Source organism: Balaenoptera ricei, chromosome 15 (genome assembly GCF_028023285.1).
Source record: "Balaenoptera ricei isolate mBalRic1 chromosome 15, mBalRic1.hap2, whole genome shotgun sequence".
NCBI lineage: Eukaryota > Metazoa > Chordata > Mammalia > Artiodactyla > Balaenopteridae > Balaenoptera > Balaenoptera ricei.
In genome coordinates, this window is record NC_082653.1 from 52,053,089 (window position 1) to 52,070,132 (window position 17,044).

The 17,044-nt window shown below is 53.5% G+C and overlaps 2 protein-coding genes across 4 annotated transcripts; both read right to left on the bottom strand.

Moving 5' to 3' along the window:
• Window positions 1-4,512: 4,512 nt before the first annotated feature.
• Window positions 4,513-8,874, bottom strand: MSRB1 (methionine sulfoxide reductase B1). 2 transcript variants are annotated; one of them, XM_059897766.1, is made up of 4 exons: window positions 8,734-8,874; window positions 6,794-6,942; window positions 6,334-6,448; window positions 5,285-5,400 (listed from the first exon to the last, which is right to left on the bottom strand). In XM_059897766.1, exons 1-4 carry the CDS (start codon window positions 8,786-8,788, stop codon window positions 5,369-5,371), a joined length of 351 nt encoding a protein of 116 aa, XP_059753749.1. In that variant the 5' UTR covers window positions 8,789-8,874; the 3' UTR covers window positions 5,285-5,368. The 2 variants fall into 2 exon arrangements, with proteins under 2 accessions (XP_059753750.1, XP_059753749.1); XM_059897767.1 differs by lacking the exon at window positions 6,334-6,448 and having other exon boundaries at window positions 4,513-5,400.
• Window positions 8,875-9,329: 455 nt separating this feature from the next.
• On the bottom strand, window positions 9,330-16,673 carry RPL3L (ribosomal protein L3 like). Of its 2 annotated transcripts, none has more exons than XM_059897854.1 (10): window positions 16,573-16,673; window positions 15,840-16,032; window positions 14,055-14,223; window positions 12,725-12,860; window positions 11,220-11,406; window positions 10,965-11,125; window positions 10,667-10,768; window positions 10,083-10,178; window positions 9,739-9,858; window positions 9,330-9,471 (listed from the first exon to the last, which is right to left on the bottom strand). In XM_059897854.1, the coding sequence occupies exons 2-10, from the start codon at window positions 15,877-15,879 to the stop codon at window positions 9,415-9,417; spliced, it is 1,068 nt and encodes a 355-aa protein (XP_059753837.1). In that variant the 5' UTR covers window positions 15,880-16,032; window positions 16,573-16,673; the 3' UTR covers window positions 9,330-9,414. The 2 variants fall into 2 exon arrangements, with proteins under 2 accessions (XP_059753837.1, XP_059753836.1); XM_059897853.1 differs by having other exon boundaries at window positions 16,526-16,618.
• Between the last annotated feature and the right edge of the window lie 371 nt (window positions 16,674-17,044).

Consider the following 17,044-nt stretch of genomic DNA (forward strand, 5'->3'; position numbering starts at 1 on the left):
ATATCGATAATTACCTTAAACATGAATGGATTAAATGCTCCAACCACAAGACACAGGCTTGCTGAATGGACACAAAAAAAGACCCATCTAATATGCTGTCTACAAGAGACCCACTTCAGACCTAGGGACACATACAGACTGAAAGTGAGGGGATGGAAAAAGATATTCCATGCAAATGGAAATCAAAAGAAAGCTGGAGTAGCAATACTCATATCAGATAAAATAGACTTTAAAATAAAGAATGTTACAAGAGACAAGGAAGGACACTACATAATGATCAAGGGATCAATCCAATAAGAAGATATAACAATTATAAATATATATGCACCCAACACAGGAGCACCTCAATACATAAGGCAACTGCTAACAGCTATAAAAGAGGAAATCGACAGTAAAACAATAATAGTGGGGGACTTTAACACCTCACTTACACCAATGGACAGATCATCCAAAATGAAAATAAATAAGGAAACAGAAGCTTTAAATGGCACAATAGACCAGATAGATTTTTTTTTTTAATAAATTTATTTATTTATTTATTTATTTTGGCTGTGTTGGGTCTTCATTTCTGTGCGAGGGCTTTCTCCAGTTGCAGCGAGTGGGGTCCACTCTTCATCGCGGTGCGAGGGCCTCTCACTGTTGCGGCCTCTCCCATTGCGGAGCACAGGCTCCAGACGCACAGGCTCAGTAGTTGTGGCTCACGGGCTTAGTTGCTCCGCGGCATGTGGGATCTTCCCAGACCAGGGCTCGAACCCATGTCCCCTGCATTGGCAGGCAGACTCTTAACCACTGCGCCACGAGGGAAGCCTGACCAGATAGATTTAATTGATATTTATAGGACATTCCATCCAAAAACAGCAGATTACACTTTCTTCTCAAGTGCGCATGGAACATTCTCCAGGATAGATCACATCTTGGGTCACAAATCAAGCCTCAGTAAATTTAAGAAAACTGAAATCATATCAAGCATCTTTTCTGACCACAACACTATGAGATTAGAAATGAATTACAGGGGAAAAAAACGTAAAAAACACAAACACATGGAGGCTAAACAATACATTACTAAATTACCAACAGATCACTGAAGAAATCAAAGAGGAAATCAGAAAATACCTAGAGACAAATGACAATGAAAACACGACGACCCAAAACCTATGGGATGCAGCAAAAGCAGTTCTAAGAGGGAAGTTTATAGCTATACAAGCCTACCTCAAGAAACAAGAAAAATCTCAAATAAACAATCTAACCTTACACCTAAAGGAACTAGAGAAAGAAGAACAAACAAAACTCAAAGTTAGCAGAAGGAAAGAAATCATAAAGATCAGAGCAGAAATAAATGAAATAGAAACAAAGAAAACAATAGCAAAGATCAATAAAACTAAAAGCTGGTTCTTTGAGAAGATAAACAAAATTGATAAACCATTAGCCAGACTCATCAAGAAAAAGAGGGAGAGGACTCAAATCAATAAAATTAGAAATGAAAAAGGAGAAGTTACAACAGACACCGCAGAAATACAAAGCATCCTAAGAGACTACTACAAGCAGCTCTATGCCAATAAAATGGACAACCTGGAAGAAATGGACAAATTTTTAGAAAAGTATAACCTTCCAAGACTGAACCAGGAAGAAATAGAAAATATGAACAGACCAATCACAAGTAATGAAATTGAAACTGTGATTAAAAATCTTCCAACAAACAGAAGTCCAGGACCAGATGGCTTCACAGGTGAATTCTATCTAACATTTAGAGAAGAGCTAACACCCGTCTTTCTCAAACTCTTCCAAAAAATTGCAGAGGAAGGAACACTCCCAAACTCATTCTATGAGGCCACCATCACCCTGATACCAAAACCAGACAAAGATACTACAAAAAAAGAAAGTTACAGACCAATATCACTGATGAATATAGATGCAAAAATCCTCAACAAAATACTAGCAAACAGAATCCAACGACACATTAAAAGGATCATACACCATGATCAAGTGGGATTTATCCCAGGGATGCAAGGATTCTTCAATATACGCAAATCAATCAATGTGATACACCATATTAACAAATTGAAGAATAAAAACCATATGATCATCTCAATAGATGCAGAAAAAGCTTTTGGCAAAATTCAACACCCATTTATGATAAAAACTCTCCAGAAAGTGGGCATAGAGGGAACCTACCTCAACATAATAAAGGCCATATACGACAAACCCACAGCAAACATCATTCTCAATGGTGAAAAACTGAAAGCACTTCCTCTAAGATCAGGAACTAGACAAGGATGTCCACTCTCACCACTATTATTCAACATAGTTTTGGAAGTCCTAGCCACGGCAATCAGAGAAGAAATAGAAATAAAAGGAATACAAATTGGAAAAGAAAAAGTAAAACTGTCACTGTTTGCAGATGACATGATACTATACATAGAGAATCCTAAAGATGCCACCAGAAAACTACTAGAGCTAACCAATGAATTTGGTAAAGTTGCAGGATACAAAATTAATGCACAGAAATCTCTTGCATTCCTATACACTAATGATGAAAAATCTGAAAGAGAAATTAAGGAAACACTCTCATTTACCATTGCAACAAAAAGAATAAAATACCTAGGAATAAACCTACCTAGGGAGACAAAAGATCTGTATGCAGAAAACTATAAGACACTGATGAAAGAAATTAAAGATGATACAAACAGATGGAGAGATATACCATGTTCTTGGATTGGAAGAATCAATATTGTGAAAATGACTATACTACCCAAAGCAATCTACAGATTCAATGCAATCCCTATCAAATTACCAATGGCATTTTTTACAGAACTAGAACAAAAAATCTTAAAATTTGTATGGAGACACAAAAGACCCCGAATAGCCAAAGCGGTCTTGAGGGAAAAAAAGGGAGCTGGAGGAATCAGACTCCCTGACTTCAGACTATACTACAAAGGCTACAGTAATCAAGACAATATGGTACTGGCACAAAAACAGAAATATAGATCAATGGAACAGGATAGAAAGCCCAGAGATAAACCCACGTACCTATGGTCAACTAATCTACGACAAAGGAGGCAAGGATATACAATGGAGAAAAGACAGTCTCTTCAATAAGTGGTGCTGGGAAAACCGGACAGCTACATGTAAAAGAATGAAATTAGAACACTCCCTAACATCATACACAAAAATCAACTCAAAATGGATTAGAGACCTAAATGTAAGACCGGACACTATAAAACTCTTAGAGGAAAACATAGGAAGAACACTCTTTGACATAAATCACAGCAAGATCTTTTTTGATTCACCTCCTAGAGTAATGGAAATAAAAACAAAAATAAACAAATGGGACCTAATGAAACTTCAAAGCTTTTGCACAGCAAAGGAAACCATAAACAAGACGAAAAGACAACCCTCAGAATGGGAGAAAATATTTGCAAACGAATCAACAGACAAAGGGTTAATCTCCAAAATATATAAACAGCTCATGAAGCTCAATATTAAAAAAAACAAACCCAATCCAAAAATGGGCAGAAGACCTAAATAGACATTTCTCCAAAGAAGACATACAGATGGCCAAGCACATGAAACGCTGCTCAACATCACTAATTATTAGAGAAATGCAAATCAAAACTACAATGAGGTATCACCTCACACCAGTTAGAATGGGCATCATCAGAAAATCTACAAACAACAAATGCTGGAGAGGGTATGGAGAAAAGGGAACCCTCTTGCACTGTTGGTGGGCATGTAAATTGATACAGCCACTATGGAGAACAGTATGGAGGTTCCTTAAAAAACTAAAAATAGAATTACCATATGATCCAGCAACCCCACTACTGGGCATATACCCAGAGAAAACCGTAATTCAAAAAGACACATGCACCCCAATGTTCATTGCAGCACTATTTACAATAGCCAGGTCATGGAAGCAACCTAAATGCCCATTGACAGACAAATGGATAAAGAAGATGTGGTACATATATACAGTGGAATATTACTCAGCCATAAAACGGAACGAAATTGGGTCATTTGTTGAGACGTGGATGGATCTAGAGACTGTCATACAGAGTGAAGTAAGTCAGAAAAAGAAAAACAAATATCGTATATTAACCCATATATGTGGAACCTAGAAAAATGGTACAGATGAACCAGTTTGCAGGGCAGAAACAGAGACACAGATATAGAGAACAAACGTATGGACGCGAAGCAGGGAAAGCGGCGGGGAGGTGGGGGTGGTGGCGTGATGAATTGGGCGATTGGGATTGACATGTATACACTGATGTGTATAAAATTGATGACTAATAAGAACCTGCTGTATAAAAAAATAAATAAAATTAAATTTTAAAATTAAAAAAAAAAAAAAAGACCTTAAGGGCAGGCACCATCTGCCTTTCTCATGGCTGCATCCCCAGCACTGAAGCTACAGCCTGACACTGAGCTCAATAACTATTTGTGGAACAAGTGAAACAGCTGTGCAAAGCCTGACCCTGGGTCTTGGCGTCCCTGATGTTGTTAATAAGGACAGCAAGCCTGGGTTCTGTTTGTTTATTGATCTCCTCCTGATTACTCCAAAGAGGATTCAAGATGGAAGGGGCTTCGCCCACCCTCCCTGATGGCAGGACCCTCAGAGCATGTGCAGTGAGGCACAGTCACTGTGTCCCCAGAAGCAGTACTGTAGGCTGTGAGCTCCGGGGTCCCCAGCCTTGCACAGTCAAGGTGATGGAGCAATAGCTGCTTTCCTAAGCCTGAGTGGGGCAAGCAGCATCCACATAGATGGTGCAACAAGGTTCGGGATTTCTCCTTTCGTAACCGAGAGGCCAGAGATCTGTCCCCTCTGCCTGCTCCCCCAGCGGGTCACAGATCATCACCACTCTGGCTGCCTGGAAGGGTTTAGTCAGAGAGAATCATAGAGTGACCAGGGCTGGAGCAGCCAATTGGGGCCGCCCCTGTTTGCGTTCTCTCCTAGCACAGCCTGCTGGAGACGGGCAAGAGCTTCAGTGAGGGCCAGAGCCCATCTCAGAACTGGGCCTCATGGGGGTGAGTCCAGACAGGCAGGGAGGGGGCAGTGGGCTGAGGAGAGAAGGTGGGGGCTGCACCATCACTCTAAGACGAGCCAGGCAGAGAGCCCCCTCCCTGAGACTCCTGTGAGAGCCGACAGTGGGGCCTCCAGGCCTCCCTGGCAGCCAAGTGTAGCCTTCTCCTTTTCCCAGCCTTTTCCCTTCTCCTAGCCTGTTCGGAGGCAAGGCCTCGGGAACCTTCCTGATGTTTCAGCTACCCCCCTCCCCCCGCTCCCCTGTCCAAATGTCTGGGGTTCCACTTCTAAGGTGGGATGTCCAGAGTGTGGCCACGAAGCAGCGTCCATCTGGGATGGGTGTGGGCTGCCCACCTACTGTCCCTGGGAGGCAGAAGTTTCTTTGCCTGAAAGAAATGAGGGAGGGGAGAGAAAAACAAGTCGCTGCTAACTTAGGTTTCAGACACCGTTCCCTGACCCAGCCCACTCCCGCTGCAGCCTGCAGACCAAGAGAGCTGGGAGGACCCAGACCCGCAGCCTGGGGGTGTCTCTGTGCCCAGTTCGTTTCCTGAGATCTGCCGGAGAACCCAGAGTCTGTCTTTCCTCCACACGTACCGGAGGACAAATAACTACAAAAGGACAAAACTATTATCAAACCTTTATCACACACCGGGCCTCACGGACAGCCTCACTTAACCCCACAGTGAGGGCAGTGAGCAGGTGCTGTTAGCAACCTCATTTTACAGAGGATAAAACTGAGACTAGGGACTGGCCGCAGTCTTGCGGGCAGCAAATGAGGAGAGGGATTTGAGCTACAAAGAGTGCGGAGGAGTCCAGAGGGCGGCTGGGAATGCAGACACAGAGCAACGGGCCAGAGAGGAGGCTGAGCTCAGATAAAACACACACAAATGAAAAACGGCTCCCAAACAATCTACCAGTGATAAGAATACTGCCAACAGGAGCACATATTTACTGAGCCCCTACTACACTCCAGACCCCAGTGCACTTTCATGCAGCCAGTCTTAACGGGCCTGTGAAGGAGGCTCTGCCATCACGCCCACTACACAGAAGATGAGGAGGCTCAGACAGGCTGATGAGCAAGCCTGCAGCTGCACAGCCCCGGAACTCAGCCTCCGCACCGCCCTGCACGCGATCAACCAGATGCAGGAGGCAGGGCATCTGCCCTTTGTCCCTGTCCCGCAGCCACCTTCCAGTGGCCCTGGGCAGCGCACTTTGGTGCCCCCATGCTTTGTCACTGTAAGTGCATGAGAACAGTGTGCCCCTGGGCGTCTAAAGGCCTGTACACAGGCCTGTGCCCAGCTGCCGGCAGGCAAGCTCACCTTTAGGGATGAACTTCAGTGAGGTGCTGAATATTCAGAAGCGGGACTGTCCACGCTTGGGGCCATCGTTCAGGAACTCATGGCCCAGCCCATTGCCACACCTGCCACAGGACACCTGGGAAGACCACAAGACAGCCATGAAAACAGCTGCAGCCATGGCCCCTGCTGCCACCAGCACATGGGGTCCTCCCCATGCCTATTTCCCAAGGTAACTGCTGGCATGAGAGGTTGGCCTTGGCCCAGAACCTGCCCCGGAAAACCATCTTGTTTCCCTGTTCCCATCAGGACCCCAGGGTCTCCCAATAGTTTGAGGTGTCAGCTCCCCTGGCTGAAGCCAGAGGCCTGGAATAGACAGACCCTAGGCCCCTACAGCTGTAGGGGGAGCAGCAGGAAGGGGTGGGGGCTCTCAGGACCCCCCTGGCTGACACCTCCTCACTGCCCCCCAGTTGCTACCACCCACCTTTAAGGCTCCAGGCTGATTGTGCTCTGGACGCTTGGCCACACTGTCAGCATGGATGGTCTCGGTGAAGGCCGGCCATGGGGATGAGTGTGCGTACTTTGAGCGGCTGGAAAACAGCTCATAGCCACATTGGGCACACACGTAGATGCCTGGGGCAGAAGGGGAGGCAAGAGCAGAGATGCTGGCTCCAGCGCCTCGGGGGTGAGCACCCAAATCCTTGAACTCAGGAGAGGACAGCAGCACTCCGGTTACAGGGTGGGCTGCACACCCTCCCCACTCACCCACCCGCCACCCATAAGCCTGGGTATCGGCTCTGTGGGGGAGACACAGCATGGAGCTCACATTTAGCGGTTCTGAGCCTGTGCCAGAGACCAGGAGAGCCACTTTTCACACTTATTTCTTTCACTCTTCTTAACAGCCCTGTAATGCAGACGTTCCCATTTTACAGATGAGGAAGCTGAGGCTCAGGGATGCAAAACGCTCAGCTATAGGGTGTGCAGCCAGGAAGGAACCCAGGCAGTCTTGATGAGGACACAGCTCTGCCCCTCACACACAAGCAGGCCCCACACGGTGGGGGCTGTGGCATGGCCAGCACCACCACTAGCCCCCCTCCCTTCCCACGTGGACCTCCCTCTGCCCAAAGAAGCCATAAGGTGGATGCCCAGACACCAGCCTGCTCTCCAAGCAGGAAAAGACTGATCCCAGCAAAAGACCTCCAGTCAGACAGAGGGCCCAGGAAGACAGAGCGCCAGGGAGAAGGATGAGTTTCAACCTACCTCCAAAAGATCACCCTGAGGAGGGAAAAAGAAAGGTTGCAAAACTGACTCGCAGAACAGGAAACTGCTTGGGGGTCCCTCGAGGGGTACTGAGTCACCCTTTGCCCCCTGCCGGGCCTGGAGACAGCTTGCCCTGGAGTCTGTGACCTACTCAGCCTTTACCAGTAACTTGAGGAAGAAAAGAGGAAACAGGAGCTGCTGTGGGAGTGGAGTTTCCAGCTTGGCAGAGTAGCCTGAGGACAACCCGGAGTCCCACAGCCAGAGAGTCTGAAGGGAGGACTTTGCCCAGAGGGTCCTATGTCACAGCTGGCTCACAGAGACGCAGGGTGTCACATCCCAGCCCCCTCGAGGGCTGACACCCAACAAATCCCACCCAGGGATAGGTCGCTGCCCTAGTCTTGCCTGTGGGCATATTTTTACCAAATTAGTCCATGACCAGAAAGCACAGCCCAGAAGGGGATTCATCTGGGCCTCTCAAAGACTGGGGCCAGGGCTGACGGCCGGCCATGCCCCCAAACCAACCACTCACCCCCTACCTTCCACCCCTCCTACCTGACCCAGGCTATCCAGTCAAACTTCACTGGCCATTGGCAGCCTGGCAGCACTCCTGGCTACCCAAACCTGGGGCCCTGGGCAGGTGGGGGAGGCACCCAGGCGGTCACATTTGGATCCCAACAAGACGTGCTTTCCAGCTTACCCCGCAGGTCTGGGGAACCGGGGAGAAGAAAGGGCTGAGGTAATATCAGGGGGATGCCCCAAGGAGAGGCAGGCCAGTCACAGGAGCTGCCCCTGGACAAGACCTTCCACCGCCTCCCCCTAAAGTTCCGATCCTGACCCGGATACCCGCAACGGCGTCACCACCCCCATACCTTGACCCCGCAGATTTCCTCGGAAAAGGCTACGCTCACACTCAAGGTCTGTCCTCCTCGAGGACAGCGACCCCCTCTCTCCAATGTCCCTCTCCCCTCAAGTACCCCTACTCTCCGGAACCCCCAACTTCTCCCTCCTCTGTATCCCCTTTACCCACATGCGTTCCTCCCCGCGCGGTCACACTCGGCCCCCATTCCCGGGACTCCGGGGCTCCATCGCCACCCGGAGGGCTGCGACGCCCCCTCTAATACGCGTCCCCGCCCCCGCTGTCCTCCAGGAGGTCACAGGTCGTACCCGGCTCAAAGTGGTTCTGGAAAACCTCGCCCCCGAAGAAGCTGCAGAACGACATGGCGCCGGCGAGACCGCTGCACGATCGCCGCCTCCGACAGATCCGAGGCCACAGGCCTACGACCTGGTGCTTGTGCCCGCCTCCCGCCCCGCCTCCCGAGAACCGATCCCACTCGGATCCTGGACCTGCCCCGGCGCCCGAGGCCCCGCCCCCCCAGGGGACCAATCACGTCCAGAGGTGCGAGACACCCTCGCAGGGCCCGCCTCCCGTTGACCCGCCCTTTCCACGGACCAATCCCTCCCCGGGACTAGGGTTCCGGCTTCCGCCTCCAGGAGGCCCCGCCCCCTCCCGAGGACCTGCCCCCTCCGTCTTCCAGCAGGCCCCGCCCACCACTAAGGACCACTCCTCAGCGGCCCCCGCGGCCCCGCCCCTGCCGCCCTGCCCCTAGTGGCAGGGCGAGCCGCTGAGCTGCGCTGGGTTTGGAGTGGCTGCCGCGGTGCACCCAGAGCCGCGTATGCTCTCGTCGTTTCCCGGCGCTAAGCCCCGGGCTGCCGGCCGTTGACCAGCCTTTCCGTGCCCCCCAACTCTGAGACACCGCGGGAAGAGTTGTCTCTGGCTTTTATTAGACAAGGGGACAGGGGAGGGTTGTGCCGCGCTTCTTTCTGGCTCCCTCCATCCCATCCTGCCTACAAGTCTCCCGAGGTTTCCGGCTTTTCCTTCTCAAGATGCTTCTTCTGGGGACCCTGGTGGGCGAGGGACAGGAGTAGCGTTAGTCACAGGGGTCTAACCAGCCGCCTGGGTTACGCGGAGTCGGCCCTGCGCCCTCTCCCACTGGTTCCTCCCCTACTTCCTTTCTGGCAAGAATCAGTGCCCGGGACTGGACCCCTAAAAGCCCCCTCCTGTGGATGAGTGCAGGGACATGCGTGCCACCCCCATCTGCTCAGCTTCCCCGCTCTGGGGCAGGTAGGATGTGGTGTGGGAGCCCCAGAGAGCAAGGCTGGTGGGCTCACCATGAAGACCCTCTTCTCTTGGGCTGTCTGGAAGCGGCCATGGCCAAACTTGGAGGTGGTGTCAATGAACTTGAGCTCGATGTTCTCCAGGGCCCTGCGGCTGTGGTGCACCAGGAGGGACTGCAGCCGGTGGGAGAGGGGAGCTGTCACCGTGGGAGGTCCTCTCTCAGCCCCTCGCATTACCCCCAGCCCACACAGGAAGGTCTCACTCACCCAGCTTCTGTTAGAACCTCTCCCTCTTTGCTTTCCCCATCCCCACCCCTCCTGAAGCAGGCTGGAGGCCAGCCCCAACTCCCCCAAGGCCCATGGGGCTCCCACTCCCCAGCTCACCACCCGGCACTGACCTTCCTCAGCGTGATGACCCTCTTCTTGGTGCCCGCGATGCAACCTTTCAGCATGACGAAGTCATTGTTGACTTCCCCGTAGTGGGGGAAGCCACCCTGTGGGAAGGTGGGTCCAGGAAAGGGGCTGCTGGGTTAGGAGGCAGCTGGGGGCCCTAGGAGAACTCCCCTGGCCTAGGGTGACATTCTCGATCACTAATCAGGGCAGCATCTGAGCCACACCCTAAGTCCTTCCCGTGATTATCTTATTTAAAAATCTGCATTTTACAGAGGAGGGAAACTGAGGCTCAGAGGGGTGAAGTCACTTGCTCCAGGCCCCACAGCTGCTACACACTGCAGCTGGGGTTTGAGCCCAGGCAGCCTGACTCCAAGGCCACAGTCGGAGCTGCTGCACTCTGCACCCTGTGACAGCAGCTGGAGGATGAGCTGTCTGCAGTGGTGGCTCTGAGGATGCAGGAACAGCAGGGGTTTGGTCCACCCAGGCCGTCCACCCTGGTGCCTGAGCTCTTGGGGGAGGGCAGCACCCCACAGGCCTGCCCCACACATGCACACCAGGCCCCTCAGCCAAACTGGCGGCCCACCCTCACCAGTGGTGTGATGGATTTGTCGGTCACATCGTAGCTGGTGGATGCGTTGTTCTTAACCACCTTCCCGTCCTCCGTGTGCAGCCCCCGGCCGATGCAGTAGATCTGCCAGGAGCACAGGGCACATTGGGGACAGCAGGTAGCCTCTGGGGCTGGCAAGATGCCCACACCCATCAGAATGTGGGCTTAGACCCAAGCGCTGGTGGGGGCATTTCAGAGCCTTAGGGGGCCAGGCAGCATCTGAGTCATGCTCCCCACTCACTGGGGTGTGGTCACGGGCAAACCAGGCCTGCGGACACACCTTCTTGTTGAGCTCTGTGCGGTGATGGTAGCCCTTCTGCCCAGCCCGGGCGATGGAGCAGCCCACGCGGGCAGGGTGCCAGGCACCAATGCAGGCCACCTTGCGCAGCCCCTTATGGGTCTTCCTCGGCAGCTTCTTGGTATGCCAGCGGCTCGTGACCCCTGCAGGTGGGAGGGGCGGGTGGCTGAGAGGCCAATTTGGCCCCCACCTCCTCCAGGCAGCCTTCCTGGAGCCACCATCCCCACCCGGCCCTACCTTTGATGCCCCTGCCCTTGGTGACGGCAATGACATCAATGACCTCACTCTGGCTGAACACGCTGTGCACTGGCACCTGCTTCTCCAGCCGGGCCTGGGCCCAGGCCACCTTCTCAGCCACCGTGCCGCCATTCAGCTGGATCTCCATGATGTGGGCCTTCTTCTGCCGGAAGGGCAGCAGCTTCATCTGTAAGACATGGCACGGCCAGTCGGTTCCCAGAAAGTCACACACACCCCCATTTGCAGACACGACAAAGCCAGCTGGTGACCCCGGCAGACTTTCATGCACGCATTCATTCAACAGATGATCCCATGCTCTGGTGTGCCTATATGCCACATTCTGTGCGAGGCACTGGGGATACAGCATGGAATGAGGCAGACAGCGTCTTGGCCCCCATGGAGCCATCTAGTTGGGCGGCAGAAACCAAGTAAACTCTTGGATAGGCCTAAGTGTTGTGACGAAATATTGAGGGTGGAGGGGACAGTGATTGCACATGAGGGTGGTGAAGGAGGGCCTCTCTGAGGAGGTGACATCAATGGCAAGAAGGAACCACTAGGTGAAGATCTGAGAGCTTTTGGGGCAGAGGGAACTGCATATGCAAAGGCCTTGTGGCAAGGAAGATAGGGAGGTGGTGGTTGGTGGGACAGAAACGAGACCAGTGTGTCTGGACTGTGGTGAACAGGGAGGAGGGTTCAGGGCAGTGATAGTTGAGCAGGGGCCTGGCCAGGCAGGTCTCACAGGGAGTAGCTCGGGCTTTATTCCAAGTGCAGGGTGTGACATGATCTGATGCACATTTTTAAACATCTCTGGCTGCTGCTGTGTGAGGTGGAAGCAGGGACGCGGTTAGGTCACAGCATAGGGCTCAACCAGTACTGATGGAGGACCTGTTGCATATAAGCCTCCTGGGGGGTGGGGTACAGCAGTGAGCAGGAAGCTGTGACCCCTGCCCCCGTGGAGCTCAAGTCTGTGGAGGGAGATGGATGTTAACCAATGACACACGAAACCAGGAACTGCAAGTGTGAGAGTAACTCAGGCAGTTGGGGAGGGTCACTGCTCCGGGCCTGGGAAGGCTTCCCTGAACGTTCCAGAAAAAGCCAGAGGGTATAGGTAACCTGTCAGCCCACACGAAGCCAGACCCCACTTACGAATGTTGATTCACACCCACATGTGCCAGACCCCAAACAGAGGCGGCCGGCCCCCCACACCCAACACTGGGCAGACGATCCTGGACCTTTGGGGCATTTCAGGGCCTTGGTTGACTGCTGGGTGTGGCCAGTACCCCGCAGCCCTCAGAGTGCACTGATGCCCAACACCCCATCCCTGGGGCTGCCGGCGGCTGGCTGGTCAGCCGACACTTTGGGCCTATGCCCGGGGCTCGCAGTATTTTTAGGCTGACATTTGCCAGGGCTCCTGGAAGCCAGGCTGAGGGAGGGTGGGCCCAGGGGGTGGACTGGCCCAGGGGGTGGACTGGCTGACCAGTGTGGACCAGGGGGTAGGGGCTGACCTGGGTGTGGACGATGACCCGGATGACCTTGCAGTACTTTTTCATGGCAGCAAAGTCCCTCTGCAGCTGCTTCTTGCCGTCGGCGTCGCGCCACCTCCTGCAGGCCTTGGTGAAGGCTTTTTTCTTGCTCTTGTGCCTGAGCCGCGCACAGAGGGTGCTCAGCACGGCCAGCACGGCAGCCTCCACTGCAGCCTACCAAGCATGGGCTTAGATGTCCCCCTCCTCCCTCCTCCCCTTCCCAGGGGAGGCATTGCTGGGCCCCTGGGGTCCCTGGGCTGGTTCCGGGCGCCCTCCTTAAGCACAGACTGTCTTTCCCTCTCTAGGCCTCAGTTTCCTCCTCCGTAAAGTGGGTACCCTCCCTGCCTCCTGGGGCTGAGAGTGAGCAGATGTGCAGGAGCCCAGGGAAGGGGCATGCCAGCCAGCCACGGCCACGTGCCCACTTTGCCATGGCTGCTGAACCCACTTCTAAAGCGAACAGTCAGGACTGGCCAGGCCCCACACCCCATCGTTCCTAACCCTTGCCAGGATGCTGGAAGGTGGACATCATTATCCCCATCCTACAGATGAAGAAACCGAGGTTCACAGAGGTCAGGTGAGGGGCAAGTTGATCACAATTGCAGCAGCAAAAACAAGGCCAGCTGGCGTTTGCTGAGCTCTTTCCCTGTGCTGAGCACTTGACACACTCTGCTCAGCTCATCCTCAGGGCTGCCCCAAGATGCGGGGACCTCTCCTGTTCCCATTTGACAGTGTCTGTGGGGAGTGTGTGTGTGTGTGTGTGTGTGTGTGTGTGTGTGTGTGGTGGGGGGGTGAGGTGAGGTTCTAAAAGGTCAGTCAGCTTGCCTATGGTCACACAGCCTGCTCTGACACTGGGGCCCAAGATCCTCACCTCCCATGGAGGCTATACGTGCCTCTGCCTCCATATGGAAGGGGGTGTCTGTGAGGTTCCTCAGGCAGAGGCGCCTTCCCTTTCTGGACTTAATGCCAGGGAAGATTTGAGGCCTAAGGATGCCTTTCTTTCTGATGAAAAGAGCTTGTCAGTTGGCTATTTCCCTTTTCACCCTGGCTGCTAGGAAGCTCGGAACCAACTCTGACATTCCATCAAATTAGTTCCTTAGTTCACCCTGAGGATGAGAATGTTTGCTTTCCTTTTTCCTCTAACTAATTTCCTCTCCAGCCCTCTTGTCTTTTATTGGAGGGAAGGCATCACACACTCACACGCATACACACACACACACACACACACACACACACACACACACTTTCCTGCCTTCCACACGCTGCTGACACTCCTCCTCCTGCCCAACCGCCCGGCATCCCCACGGGGCCTCACCAGTCCTTGTAGAAGCGGCGGCGGCACTCGTCGCTGAGATGTTCCGCAAAGATGGTCTTGAAGCTCCGCAGGCCTCGCGGGGTGGCCACGTAGCCCACCACGCCCACCACCACCAGAGGCGGCGTCTCCACAATCGTCACCGCCTCCACCTCCTCCCTCTTGGAAATTTCTGAACGAAACCCAGAGACAGAGGCGTGGAGGGGGGCCTCCGAGTCCCATGGGGAGTCCCATGGAGAGTCCCATGGAGAGGGGGAAGGGGTGGAAGTGCCGACCACAGCCCCACCTGCCCGCAGGAGGACCCAGCGCCAGAGCCCCAGGGCTGTTGCGGACAGAGGCCCCTGTGAGCAGGCCCCTGACCTCCAGCCCTGAGCCTCCCCACTCCTGGCCCTTCTCTCCCTGCTCTGCCCTGCGTGTGGAGCCACTGCTGGGCAAGACCCCACAAGTGTCCACACTAGCTCTGACTCAGCTCAGGTAAGGCCTGACCCGCTCCTGCCTCGGTTTCCCCACCAGACCACACAGGAGTGGGCCAGGAGAGCCACAGCCAGAGCAGCATCCCCCAAAGGGTAGGGTTGGGCATCCTCTAGGGGAGTACAAATGGGCACTATGAATGTATGTGGATGAGTTCTAGAACAAAACCTAAGACTTGTCCTAAACCCATGATTTTATAGATGTTATTAATGAGGCTGATCCGAAGTCAAAGAAGTATATGCTTAAAATATATATTAGGGGGCCTTCCCTGGTGGCGCAGTGGTTGAGAATCTGCCTGCCAATGCAGGGGACACGGGTTCGAGCCCTGGTCTGGGAAGATCCCACATGCCGCGGAGCACCTAGGCTGGTGAGCCACAACTACTGAGCCTGCGCGTCTGGAGCCTGTGCTCCCAACAAGAGAGGCCGCGATAGAGAGAGGCCCGCGCACCGCGATGAAGAGTGGCCCCCGCTTGCCGCAACTAGAGAAAGCCCTTGCACAGAAATGAAGACCCAACACAGCCAAAAATAAATAAATAAAATTTAAATATATATATATATATATATATATATATATATATATATATATATATATATATATATATTAGGGGAATTCCCTGGCGGTCCAGAGGTTAGGACTTGGCACTTTCACTGCCGAGGGCCCGGGTTCGATCCCTGGTCAGGGAACTAAGATCCTGCAAGCTGCGTGGCGCAGCCAAAAAATATATACTTTAGGAGAGATGGAGAACAGATGAGTGGTTGCCAGAAGGTTGGGGGGTGGCGGCTGTGGCTATAATAGGGCAACAGGAGGGACTGTTGTGGGAATGGAATGTTCCAAGGTGGTGGGTACACGCATTTACACGTGACAGAACCTCATAGAACTAAATAAACACACATCTTATTCAGGAGAATCCAGCATAAGATGGGTAGAGTGTATCCATGTCATTATCCAGCTATGACATATTACCATGGTATTAAGAGATGTTTCCATTGGGGAAACTGGGTAAAGGGTGCGTGGGATCCCTCTGTATTATCTCTTATAACCACACTACGATGATCTCAAAACCGGAAGTGTGTAGGGGCACCTGCCCTTGAATCTTAGCTCCTACAAGTTTCATAACTGCTCTATTTCCTCATCTGTAAACTGGGGCAATGACAGATCAGTTCTTGAGGCACGGCCAGCAGTCAACATTCTGACTGAGGTGCCCATGGGCGGGGCCTGGCCCCAGTTGTGGCTCCTAGCATCTGGAAGGACCTCCAGATCTTCTGGCGGTCGAGGGTGCTCGGCCCGCCCCCCAGGGGCCCCTAGCGCCCACTCACTGAGCCCTGGCCGGTGCACCTCCCGCAGAGTGTGTGTCATGCCAGCCTTGTAGCCCAGGAAGGCCGTGAGGTGCACGGGCCGGCTGGGGTCGTCCCGAGGCCACGTCTTCACCTTGCCCCGGTGCCGGCGGCTCCTCTTGTGTGGCAGGAAGCCCAGCTGTCCATGCCGAGGGGCAGAGAACTTCCGGTGGGACTGGGGACAGAAGGGAAGGGAGATCAGAGCTGGGGTCTCCCTGCTGGGTGCAGCTGGGCGGTCCCAGAGACCAGACCGGAAGTGAGCTAGAGACCCCAGGCTGAGACCTGGTGGCCCTCAGGGCCTGCATCTGTCCACAAGAAAGGAGGGAAACTTCTCCAAGGGCAGTGTCTTAGGGACAGAGCCAGCAGCAGCCCCCCTCACCCATGGGCTTCCTGTCTCAGTGGCCTGGCCCTGCCTGGCTGGGCCCAGAAGAGGCAGGTCCACCCTGTGGCCAAGGCCACAGAGGCAGGGGGCCGCTGCCATCTGTCCCTCTGTTTGCCTGTCCTAGGCCTGGAAGCCAGAGCTTGGGCCCCCTGCTGTCCCCTCTAATCACCTACTCTGTCACAGGCCCAAGGACCTTCTCTGCTGGGATAGATCCCAGAAGCCCACTTGCCCCTCGCCAGGAAGCTGGCGTGCTTCCCCCCAACGCCGCCCCCGCCAGCCCACTGACCATGGAGGCCTGTCCCTGCAGGTTAGGAAGGGAAGGGGCCACCTCACCAGGCGTCGGAGGTCGAGTGGCAGGGCCAGGACGCACAGCAGCCAGATCCCAGATTTAGCCCCTGGCAGGGGAGCTCTGTCATCTCCTGTGGCGGATGTGGGCTCTGGTGTCAGGAGCGGGCCTGGCCCAGGGCAGGGCGAAGGGGGGTAGCCTGGGCAGCCTGGGGGGGTGCACCTGGAGCTAGGGCTGGCACTTGTTTCCTCAAGGGTCCTGGGACTGGGTCACACACTTTGTTTTCTGCTTCGTGTGACCCTCCAAGACAGAAACAACTTGGCCTGGTAGGGGGTTTAGGAACTCGGGTTGGGGAGCTTCCCTTGGGCAGCTGCCATTAGGAGGGTCTGAGTCCAGTTTGCTGGCCTTGAAGCAGAGCAGATTCCTGTGCTGTCCTGAGGGCTGTGAGCCTGAGCTGGACAAACGGCGGGAAGATGGGGAAGTTTGGCTCTGTGCCCAGAGGATCACCAGAACTGTGAT

What these genes read in the sequence shown, in the direction of transcription:
- RPL3L (XM_059897853.1), bottom strand. An exon ending in GGGTCATCGTCCACACCCAG is followed by an intron (nt 11,407 to 12,724) that starts GTCAGCCCCTAC and finishes CATGTCTTACAG; the next exon opens with ATGAAGCTGCTGCCCTTCCG. An exon ending in GCACAGAGCTCAACAAGAAG is followed by an intron (nt 10,769 to 10,964) that starts GTGTGTCCGCAG and finishes TGCTCCTGGCAG; the next exon opens with ATCTACTGCATCGGCCGGGG.
- MSRB1 (XM_059897767.1), bottom strand. Translation starts at nt 8,788, where the DNA reads ATGTCGTTCTGCAGCTTCTTCGGGGGCGAGGTTTTCCAGAACCACTTT. An exon ending in CCAGAACCACTTTGAGCCGG is followed by an intron (nt 6,943 to 8,733) that starts GTACGACCTGTG and finishes CTTCTGCCCCAG; the next exon opens with GCATCTACGTGTGTGCCCAA. An exon ending in ATCAGCCTGGAGCCTTAAAG is followed by an intron (nt 5,401 to 6,793) that starts GTGGGTGGTAGC and finishes CATTTCTTTCAG; the next exon opens with GCAAAGAAACTTCTGCCTCC.